Here is a 12659-nt window from a genome sequence, read left to right as displayed (position 1 = left end):
GTGTTCTTGGGGTTCAAGATTCAAGATTCAAAGAGTTTATTGTCATGTGCACAGTAAGAAACAAGTTTTAATCACAAATAATATATTTTTTTCTGTATTTTGTTTATTATTATTATTATTAAAGGTGATTTTACAACTAAACATGTTACTCTATGTTACAGTTACTGTTGTTAGAAAAAATATGCATGCAATGTCTGAATTAAACACATATGACAATAATGATTAGTTATGACCTAATATTTAAAATAATATAACAGATTTGGTTATTGTTATTATTATTATTATTACTATTATTATTATTATTATTATTATTATTATTATTATTATGTATTGGCATGTCAATTCTGTTGTATATTTACATTTTCTCCACTCTTTTTTCGTTCATTATAGCTCACAATAAGTCCTGTAATTCTAAATTAATAAACACAGTTTGAAAATGATTAGCTGATCAGGTACAGGGCAAGTTGAACATTACATATATAGTTTATTTTTTTCTTTAACCTTGTCTCCCAATCTATCTAATTCCAAAGTTAAACTAACTCACTAACACAGCTGCAATCTATTAATCACACAGTGGGTTTGATGATCTGTGTGCTGATTCAGAGACGTGTATTTTTAACCAGCTATCAGAAACATATCATCACAGTTTACGTGGTTAGCCTAACATTACCTTTCTTTTAGAAAAATCTCCGTATATCCAGATCTGTTTTAAAATCAGCTGAAGCGGCTGCATCCTGATCCCGCAGCTAAATCTCATAGCGGGGGAGGGGCTTCCCCCCACCAGCACACCGCAAAACCAGCAAGCTGATTGGCTGTTTCTACTGACAGGCGGGACTTAATACCTGAACCGGCTCCGTGATTGGTCCGGTCTGTCTCCTCATAAATAGTACAACTGATCTGAGCGAAACAATATAATTTTTGGGGGGGACAAATCCACCTGTTTCTAAAATAATTTCTAATAATAATGTTATCCACCCCGGTTCCTACGCCAATGCTGAAAATACACTTGCACGTACACACACACACACATATAAATGTTCATATGTTTAGAAACAGTTTCATGGGCGGAGCTAACTGTAAGGTGGGTTACCTGGGTCAAGAACGATGAGTAGGCTTATAGATACCAATGTGAAAAAACATGTGACTTCCTGCTCTGAAACACATGCACAAGAAAAAACAGGTATTCTCTTAAAGGGTAACAATTGATTTAGCTGACTCAGCTCAGATTTGAAAATAAAAAAAATGGGAAGAGATATTTGGGAGAGGCACTGGGTGATGTATGGGTTTAGGGGTGGGATAGAGCAGGGCTGAGCTGAGCAATGTGCCTCCGACAGTGGTGAGATGCAGAGGGTTGGACTTCACCAGGGTGCAGTATTACTGATTGGCTGATTTGCATATTGTAAGTGTCCATGCATCAAGGTACACCAAAATATCATCCTCACCTATAGCACAGTTGAGGGCACTGCAGAGGTGGAAGTGACCGCAATAAATGCATTTTTAAAGGTTAGGGAATTTTCAAGCAGAACACACTTCAATTATTAATAAAAAAATATGACTTAGGTTTTAATATGTTACTAAATGCCACCAAAATGTTAAACAGACTCTACACTGCTAAAGAGTCACATAATACCTAAAGTAGCACGGAGCAGGAGACATGTTTGAACATGAAACATGGACATGGACTGGAAAAAAACTGCCATTGTGTCTCGGTTTGCATTTCACTGTGTAGTTTACTATCTACTGCCAGTGTTTTGTTTTGTTTAGGAAATTACATTTCTTTTTTTAAACCCATATCTTTATTGATTTTAAACTTGGTACATCATGCATTACCGCCCTTCACCCAACTCTCTTCTCTTTCCCTCACTTCTATTTCTTCAGCATGCACATCATAGCAGACACCACAGCAGCTTAAAGGAAGCTCTCTGTAACCTGAGAGACAGCAGAAGCAGAACGGCTCTTCTGCAACCGCACACCACTTATCTTCTTCTTCACTTATCTTCACCACCATCTTCAGCTAGAAAACGAATGACTACATTGCACAAACTGCATCTCACACACAGTGTGAAAAACCACAGCTGTTACTTTAACCCAAAACATGATTTACTGGAATGCTCTGAATACCAGATCCCCATCTGTTCATATCCTCCATGAGGTTTGTGCTAATAACTAGTATTCTAACAGGGAAATTAATATAAATTTAGAAACATATGAGGCATAACCTCCACCTTTTTGGCTTTTGCTGAAGAATATCATAATTGTAAGTAATAAAACCATATTTTATATTAAGTTTTACCTTTTCATCTTCCTCACCACAAACAGTATTCTGGACACTCTTGTCTAGTGCAACTCTAATGTTTCTAATAAAAAATACACTGCTTAGAAAATGAGAAACAATTAAATCACACTTAATGATGATTAAGAATCCCTTTTTTATTTTAACGCTATATATTACCCAAATACATGGTTAGGTATGAAATATACAACATAATGTGTTTCTGGTGTTTCAGTATTTTTTATTACATACTGTATACTGAGATATTATAATTTCATTAATATGACCCAGACTTGCCCAGATGCTGTTGTGAGAAAATCTAGTCTTTGTTTACACAGAGAAGTGAGTAATGACTAAACATGATAAATCAAATCTGTCACTGACTATAAAAGCACAATCGGTGACAGACACTTCTCAGTAATATTTTTTTTAATGTAGCTGATTGTTCTGTTGTTGAGAAAGCATCCAATTTGTGGAGCCATCAGTGTGTTCATCTCACCACAATAATGTCATTAGGACTACTGATAGGTTTCTGTGCTGAACCGCTAGATCCTATCGTTGCTCCATTACAAACTACAGTTGCTGCTATCTCTCAGCTTCCATGTAACCACAATAGTTACCACTCTGACGATGGGTTTCCTGTCTCTACATGAAAACAGATGGACTCCAGGGGTTTCACTGACTGCTTTTGCTTATTGGTCATGCATGGAGGATTCTGACACTTTCCTGCTTTTCATCTTTCTCATAAAAACAAAGACCAATAACTGATCTGTCGTTATTTTCCATCACTAAATGTTTGTCGTTAAATGTTTGTGGACACCCCTTCTAATGAATGCACTCAGCTACAGTTGCAAGAAAAAGTGTGTGAACCCTTTGGGATTACTTGCATTTCTACCATTATTGGTCATTAAATGTGTTCTGGTCTTCATCTAAGTCACAACAATAAAAAAACACAGTCTGCTTAAACTAATACCACAAAAAATATATGTTTGCATGTTTTTATTTAACACAATATGTTAACATTCACAGTGAGGGGGGAGGGAACTATGTAAACTATTGAATGTAATAACTGGTTGGCTGCAATACCCCAACCAAACATTTCCTGTAGTTGCAGATCAAACCTGCAGAACGATCAGGAGGAATTTTGGATCATTTCTCTTCACAAAACTGTTTCAGTTCAGCTACATTACTGGGATATCTGGTGTGAATCACTCTCTTGAGTTCATGATGCCACAGAATCTCAATTGGGTTGAGGTCAGGACTCTCCAGAAGGAGTATTTTCTTCTGTTAGAGTCATTCGGTTGTTGATTTATTTCTATGTTTTGGGTCAGTGTCCTGTTGCACCATCCATCCTCTGTTGAGCTTCAGTTGGTGGACAGATGGTCTTAAGTTTTCCTGTAAAATGTGCTTTTTTTCTCCACATAGCGTTGTGTTTCTCTTCCAAACAACTCAATTTTGGTTTCATCTGTCCACAGAATATTTAGCCAGTAGTGCTGTGGAACATCCAGGTGCTCTTTTGCAAACTTCAAATGTGCAAAAATGTTTTTTTGGACAGTAGTGGCTTCCTCTGTGGAGTCCTCCTATAAACTCTATTCTTGTTTAATGTTTTTCTTATTGTAGATTTGTCAACAAAAATGTTCACATACTTTTTCTTGCAACTGTATTTTAAGATGCACCCGTAGCTGACCCAGATTCCCGAATACCAGTACAGAATACACCCCTCGCATCTTTTTATGGCAACACTGAAAATATGACACTTTGATACAGTGTAAAATAGTTGGTGTACAGCTACAGAATAACAGTATGAAATTATGGTTCCCTCAAAAGAACTCAACACACAATCATTAATGTCTAAACCACTGCAACAAAAGTGAGTCCACCTGTAAGTAAAAATGGTCAAATTGTGCACAAAGTGTCCGTAATATTTTTTGTGGCCTTGTGTTTATTATGTTTTTAGCACTGCATTATCACTTGGTAATGGAGTTTACTAGAGATTCACAGGTTGCCACTGAAATCCTCTTCCACTTCTGCATGATGACAGAGCTGGTAGATGTCAGATTTTGTGCTCTTCCACCTTCATTTTGAGGATACCCCACAGATGCTTAAATATGTACTAAAATATTTGAACAAATGTTAGTGGTGTACTTGCTTTTGTGAGATAATGTATACACAGTTTTCAGTCAAGTCCTTTTAGAGAAGTACTGCATACAGGACTCTTTGGGGCAGATAAACATGATTGGCACCATGTCTAATGCCTGGTACTGCTGGTGGGATATCTAGGAAACCAAAACTCAGAGGTGGAAAAAGTACTGAAAAATTGTAATTAAGTAAAAGGACCTTTACTTTGCTAAAATTCTACTCAAGTAAAAGTAAAAGTACCCATCTAAAAATCTACTTGAGTAAATGTAAAGTACTCAATTTAAAATGTACTTTGAGTAAAAGTTACATAGTTACTTTTAATTATTTGATGTAAACAAGTAAAAACAAATCATGAGTTAAATTGATTTTAATGAACTATTATTCCACATAATAATTTGGATCTTTCAGGCAGTATTTGTTCAGACCACCATTTTCAAAAACAAGTGGTATAGGTTTCTATGATCCAATTTCTTTCTTTACTGTTAAAAAGTTATGGTCATACATAACATGGTCATGCTGTGCTTTAACTGTTATTTACATGTTTTTTAACATTTAAGCAGATTGTTTAATGATAAAAATACGCATCACCACATGCTTTCTCAGGTCGGGGCAGGTACATTTTGTATTGCATGAGGACGTTATTGCCTTGTTATTCCACACGCGAGCATCAGTGCCGATATATATTCTTTTAATTAAGACAATAGTGTTTTCCCCAGCATTTTATTTTTTACTCAGTAACGGGGAGTTTTCCAATGTAGCAAAGTAAATTACTTGTGTCAAAATGTAGTTGAGTAAAAGTTAAATTACCTATTTTAAAAACTACTTTAAAAATGACAAATTACTCATAAAATCTACTCAATTACAGTAACTTGAGTAAATGTAATTAATTACTTTCCACCTCTGCCAACACTGCTGCTGCAGGATGCCATAATGAACTTGCATTCCTCCATGCCTAACTGTATCCCATCTCGTATCCAGGCTAGAGATGATGAATGAACCAATATGTAGTATAATAGTATCGTATTGTACAATACTCTCCCACCAACCTACTTACATCAAACAAGAAACAGAATATGAACGACCCATAACTCAGCATCACTGTGAGTATACAGCGCGGGTAACAACAGCCTGTGTGAGAGATGATATTGGAGCATATGAATGTTGACATTCAAGCAGCAGTGTAAGCTGATACTGGTCTATTGTGCAACTCGGTGTGCACGACTGCATCTCTGAGAGCTGAGGGTGTGTGTGTGTGTGTGTGTGTGTGTGCAGGTGAAAGGGAAACAAAGCGACCTAGAGATACAGACAAGCAAACAATAAAAAGTCAAGGAAGAATATTTTGCACACGCTGTGAAAATATGTCACTGAGTGATATGTTTGAGTGGTTGGAGAGAAACATAAGTGTGTGTGCACAACAGTCGAGACCTTTCATGAAAGAGCAAACAGACAAAGACGATTGCGTAACACGTCATATTTCTCCACACCAGGCCTGTCTGCTTAAACTTTGAAAAATAAAACTAGCAGTACTTTAGTTTTTATGAGGTCACGTCAGTGTTATCACGCCTTAAAGTCTAGTTATGATGGCCAAGACTGACTGTCGGGAGCAACAAACTACCTGAACTGCTGGTGTGATGATCTGGGCAGACATCGCATACAACAACTGTTCACCGCAGTAGTGATAGGAGGATTTACACCTGTAGTTCTGTAGGTTTCTCTGGTCCAGATCAGTTGAAGTTGTTTACTTGGGAGCGTTTCCTACTAAGCATGGTTTGTTTTCACACAGGTACCCAAAACCTAAACACACCAAAATACACACACACTAATAAACCACACATGAGCAGGTCGTCTCCTCTTATTGGTAAGAGCTGTCTGGTGCAGGGATAAAGTAAACAGAGTAAGAAAGTTGTGTTCTAGAGCAACATCTATATTTATATCAGCTTGAATCAACTTTACCACAGAATGTGAAAAATGTGCTGCTGCTGCCTCAAGCAGTGAATGCTGCTAGTAAAATTCTGGGTCTCAGGAGGTTAAATGGTTCCTTACCTGTTTAATAATTTCATCAAATCAACAAATGTTTCCTGCTGTTTAACCCCCTAAACCCCTTGACATTTACATTTTTACATTTTATTAACAAAAGTATCTATTATTCAGTAAAAAGTTAGACATCTTTTGACCATGTTAGTTAGGCCTTAAATGCAACCAAACCGAAGGCTTAGCTGTAGTATAGTGGTCACAGTTCTCCACTGAAGTCTGAGGTCTGGAGTTGAAAGCCTCTGGGCTACAGAATGACTAACAAACTGTGCAGGAAAAGATGAGTATTCTCCTGTTGTCCACCTACAGTATGTACCAATACGTGTTTAATAACACTACTATAGGAACTGCAGCTGTGGGCTGGAGAACCTGCTCTACAGCTCATAAAACGTGACTCACTGTCTTCTCTGTCTTTCTCTGTCTTCATCTGCCTAAAGATCCTATATGATCACAGGCTACGCTGGATAAAGCAATACCTTGTTCTCTGTTGACATAACCAAGTCAAACTGACAGGCTATCAGGACTGAAATATTAAAGTGTTATTTAATATATGGATATGTACAAAAGGACAAAAGCATCTGCCAAATGTAATGTAATGTAATGTAATGTACTCCAGACAATGAGGGTTAACACCGTGAACTCAGGTGTCTGAACTACTCTCTCATTAAATAAGGTGAAAATGAAGTGATGGTTGAGTTTCATTCAACTTTTTTTGCATGAATGTTTTTAAAAGTCAGGTTTTACACTAAAAAGTTTCCGTCTATTTCACCCTATGACATCCCGCATCTCCCCCAAAAACACAATCAGAAACACAGGCATAAAAAACTCAATTTCTTTTTTTATTATTAAATTCTATCTTAGCTTTTCTTTTATATATATAAAAGTTCTACAGTGACAGAACTGGCGTAAGACCAGACAACAAAATGTCTCTCCTACTCAGTCCTTCTGAATTCACAACAGTCAACAAGAAAAGAACAAAAACAAAAACAGAGTGAACAACGACAGATACACCAGAACAGGGGATCTGTGGGAGTGTATTGGAGTGTAGTGTGTGTGTGCGTGTGTGTGTGTATGTAAAAACACTGGGATCAACATGTGTATGAACAAATAAATAAAATATTGTTTTATCCGTTTGTTGTTTGTATCCTTGGTTTAAAATGAAGAGGGCAAGCTGTGTGAAATTATCCTTAACATTTACTCCTTTTTCTCTCTCTCTCAAACACACACACCCCCACATGTACACATTAACACTGAGCAAGCAAGCATGTTCACACACAATGGTGTTCCCACACTTCACTGAGGGCAGAGCTCATAATGCTATATAAACACCTACACAAGCTTTTCATGACAATTTGAAAAAACCCTATAAACATTTACATAGGCTAATTTATATGTTTCTTTTACAACTACCTTGATTAGTCCGGGTCTTTAGACATTTGAAAAGTGTAAAATTTGGTCTGATCAAAAGAGATCGAATCAAAACTGGAACAACAAAACCACGGTCCAGTTGGTCTGTATAAAAACACTTTTTTGTTTGGTTCAATTACAGAACATTGTGGCAATATTACAGGCTAATATTGAACCATGTTACATTAATAATAAAAAACAAAAAATACAATGGATGTGCACACAGGTCACTGTCACACAAAAAACATAACATCTTGAGAAGCTGTGCCTCCAAAATGGTAATTTTACTGGAGGAGAAAAAAGAAACTTTAAATGGACGACAACGTAGCTGTTCTGGAGTTTTTAGTGAAAAAATATGATGCATACTAATTATACCAAGTAATAAAAAGGTAAGTATTGAAACTAGTTGTTGTGTGACAGCGACAATATGTAATCATAATACATCAGAATATTTCCAATATGAAATATTTGACCCTAGCACACGCGTCTGACTGCATTCGCTTAAACGAAGAGGGTAAATAATCAGAACTCGTTTCCAATAATAACTCATTATACTTCATTACAAACCTCCAATCCACACATAAACACTGGCTTTAGTGTGAGCTATGATTCATCTGAAGTGTAAAAACACTTTCTTGTTTGGTTCAGACTTTTGCTGGCCAATTACAGGAAGTTGCGGCAGTCTACTGTAACCTATTAAACAATAGAAGAAGAAAAAGAAGGTGTGTTGTGCTGAAATTAACATGAAGGAGAATGAATTCTAGCGGTGAGGCAGAATTTGGCAGAACACAAAGAAAGAACTCTGGTTTGAACTCAGGTCATAAATTCAGGTCAAATATGAAATCAGGTATAAATTGCCGTAACTTGTCAAATTAAGTCTTTATAAATAATGATGTACATTCATGTAAATTCAGTCGACATCATAAAGCTTTATGAAGACTCCACCCTTCAGTAAATGGTCACTCAGAATCAAATTGTACACACAGGGAACTAAACACAGTCTACGCTCAAGCAAACACTATGTCTGTTTTTTCCATTATGATGGAACTTTAGGGCTGCATAATGTGTTAATGGTGTTGCAGTACTGGCCTTTGTGAAACTAGTTATGCTGAAGATAACAATTGCAAAAGAACCCTCAAATATTATCTACTGTTTTATCATCAACGTGATCAGCCTGATCCATCACATTATACAGGCTAATTTCAAACCATCAATCTTGAACCCCATCAATTAACAATCATACATGTCGTCACCGACATGCAAAAAAACCCCAAAAAATAATAGAGAAAAATAAAATAATAAAATAACGTCAATGGAGTTATTTTAAAGTTTTGGGTAAAAGGCAAATGTTAAAGATTTCTATGTATATGTAATCACAATACACAAGAATATTTCCAAAATAAAATGTAACCAGAGTGTAGTCCTAGCACGTGTCCGAGTGCAGTTGCACGAAATAGATGGTAAATAATCAAAACTCGTTTATAATAATAACTCAATATACTTATAAACATCCTGGCTGTAGTGTGGGGTATGAGAGTGATGGTCATTGTGAGTGAATATTTATTACAGAGGTAAGCTATTTATAGCCCTGAAAAAAATTCAAGAGACCACTTCAGTTTCTGAATCAGTTTCTCCGATTTTGCTATTTATAGGTTTATGTTTAAATAAAATAAACATTGTTTTATTCTATAAACTACAGACAACATTACTCCCAAATTCCAAATAAAAATATTGTCATTTAGAGCATTTATTTGCAGAAAATAAGAAACGGCTGAAATAACAAAAAAAGAGCTTTCAGACCTCAAATAATGCAAAGAAAACAAGTTCATATAAGTTTTAATAGTTCAGAAATCAATATTTGGTGGAATAACCCTGGTTTTTAATCAGTTTTCATGCATCTTGGCATGTCTTACACACTATTTTGGATAACTTTATGCCACTCCTGGTGCAAGAATTTCAGCAGTGGTTTGATGGCTTGTGATCATCCATCTTCCTCTTGATTATATTCCAGAGGTTTTCAGTTTGGTAAAATCAAAGAAACTCATCACTTTTAAGTGGTCTCTTTTTTTCCAGAGCTGTAAATTGCTATTATATATTACATGCTTTTCTGGGCATATTGTCTCAGACTTGAAGAATTTCTTTGAACTTGGATAACTTAATGGTTTAAATAAACTGAAAGGTGGGCCCTGAGTGGTCTAGTGGACTAAGGCACTGCCACTATAATCAGGAGATCAATGGTTCGATCCCAGTCATGCAGCTTGCCATCAGCTGCTGGAGCCCTGAGAGAGCAAAATAGACCTTGCTCTCTCTGGGTGGGTAGATTGCGCTCTTTCCCTTCATCACTCCAAAGGGTGATGTAGATCAGCCTAAGACGTCTGTTAGCTCAGAACAGAGTTGCTGCACTTTCCTCCGAGTGCTTTCCTCCTGTGATGCTACTCGGCAGTGCTGCATCAGCAGCCGTTTGAAAAGAGCCAAAGTCTGACTTCATATGTATCGGAGGAGGCATGTACTAGTCTTCACCCTCCTTGTGTTTGGGCATTACTAATGACAGAGGGAGTCCTAATGAGTGGGTTGGGTAATGGGGAAACATTTCCCTGTAGAGAAACCTACTGAGTCAGCATTGTTCAGTAATGCAGATGAAAGCTACACTACAGAAATTGTATTGTATTAATTGGTTTTAAATATGCCACGGATGCCACAAACGGATGCCACAAACATTTGATCTTTTTCAAATAAGGGTTTGGCTTAAATTTAAGTGATATATTCAATTTGTAATAAAGATAATGAAAAAAGCACAATTAAATCTGAAAATAACTTATAGCTTTTTGTACATAATGTGTATCTGCAGGTGTTCTTTACATTGTATTAAAATTTGATGATAAAAGGACCAAGAGACATGCCCCAAATGACTTGGAACATTGCACAAAACAGTGCAATTTTACAGCAGAAGGAAAATAATAAGAAAAACATGCCATGTGTCAGAAACTAATACAGTGTTCTAGTACTATTCACACGTCCCACAGAGGCTAAAGAAGGCTCCACTGACCTGCAGGATAAGCATATTAAGTTCAATCCCACAAACATTACCACACACTGTACTGTCCATTGTAGGTGGTAATGACCTCTATGACATTACTTCTATTCCCTGTATACCTGTAAAACTGTGAATTGAGAAATGTTAAATGCTTACATTACTTTAAAAACGTAATGTTTCATCCATCTGCACTCACGATCAGCATGTTGACCAGTGTTGAGCATCACTCACAAGATATTACCTCACAACTTAAGCCAGGGTCATGGTTCACTCTACATAACTTTTTTCACCCTCATTCATAGAGGACTCACTTGTAAGTGCCCTCTAGAGTGTAACAGTAGTTTACTGATATAACAGAAATAAAAAGTAGTTAGACTATATATACATTTTGCTCGGGTCATGTAGGAGATGTGTTTTGGACCCATGGTTCTTTTTCTCCTTGTACGTGATCCCATCGTCTGTAGATAGACTCCCAGTTGCCAACTGGATCAGATATTTAGCATGCTGAATATTTGTGGGGCGGCTGAGACTCGGCGAGCATCTTTCAACCACACAACTGATCGAGCTGAGAGATCCACGATTTCCACAGAGCAGAGTTTTTTGTCAGTGATCTATTAAAAATTGGCGGAGACTGAGAATGTGGGCTAACATTGTGTAGTGAGAACCTGGCTAATACAAGTGTGCACATTTTCAAACCCTCTCCTGGCTCCTGCAATCGATTTACATTCTGCTATCCAATGACTTTTGGTTCATCAGTGTACTTGTGTGGTAAACAATGTGACCTACCACCATTACTGAATTCTTTACAATTAATTATTTCCCATCAAGCCACTCTAAATGCCTGAATTTCTTCTTTTATATTTATATTATCATCATGTTCTGTTCTTGCAATATTGCGCACCCATAGTTCACTAACTAGACATGGAACTGTCCTTTTATCTGTGCCGTGAAAAAGAGCATTTCTATAAAACATTCTAGCACTGTTTATATTTACACACACAGATACACACAAGACCTGACAACATACACTATACACTTAACCCCTGACCCCCACAGACCTTCAGACCACCACCACACATCAAACAGCACTCCCAACGTAGCGGTAGCACCAGAAGAGCCGGGCTGCTCTGTGTGTGTGTGTGTGTGTGTGTTTGGGCAGTTGGGTGTCCAATGGGTGTCTATCTGTGTGAGATCCATCAATGTAAACTGATCATATATGGTTACATGCATGCTTGAACACTGTGTGAGCTATGAGAGAGAGAGTGAATCACTGTGTTTGTGTGTGTGTGTGTTTGAGAGAGAGTGTGTATGTGTGTTTGAGTGTGTGTTTGAGTGTGTTCAGTCACTGTCGCTGGTATCGCTGCTGGGATCTCCCTGCACTTTGTTGCGGTGCTGCATGGCGCGGTGATAGGCCACCTGGACAGACTTTCTGATGTTGGACTTCCTGCCTTCCAGCATCTTCTCCTTATCCAACTCCTGATCCACACCCAGCGGGACCAGCTTAGAGCGGGGCAGCCACTGCCTGTGTGTACACAGACACACACACATATATATAAAATATATATAAACATTGTATACATTTATTTGGTTTTAAACTTATACAGAACATACACAGAAGTATGGCTGGGTATTGAAATTCAACCACAAAAAGGCACTGTCCGAAATGTCTTGGTACTACAGAGTACGAAAAGGTCTTGGTAAAAAAAATGGCGTTTATTTGCAATGCGTTTCTTAAAAAGCAGAGAGTACGCACAGCAAGGTATACAGATTGAAGTA

At 37.2% G+C, this 12659-nt stretch overlaps 1 protein-coding gene across 2 annotated transcripts in view; it reads right to left on the bottom strand.

The window, feature by feature from the left end:
* Window positions 1–7260: 7260 nt before the first annotated feature.
* brpf1 (bromodomain and PHD finger containing, 1) overlaps window positions 7261–12659 on the bottom strand; it is a 32397-nt gene continuing 26998 nt past the window's right edge. For both annotated transcript variants that reach the window (XM_007260512.3, XM_022670769.2), the window contains exon 16: window positions 7261–12405. In XM_007260512.3, the coding sequence (XP_007260574.3) occupies window positions 12222–12405 (184 nt within the window). In that variant the 3' untranslated portion in view covers window positions 7261–12221. The remainder of the gene's footprint in view (window positions 12406–12659) is intronic.

This window comes from Astyanax mexicanus, chromosome 12 (assembly GCF_023375975.1).
Source record: "Astyanax mexicanus isolate ESR-SI-001 chromosome 12, AstMex3_surface, whole genome shotgun sequence".
NCBI classification, from domain to species: domain Eukaryota; kingdom Metazoa; phylum Chordata; class Actinopteri; order Characiformes; family Acestrorhamphidae; genus Astyanax; species Astyanax mexicanus.
Note: the sequence above shows the minus strand (reverse complement) of the source record. Positions and strands in the feature narration are given on the sequence as shown.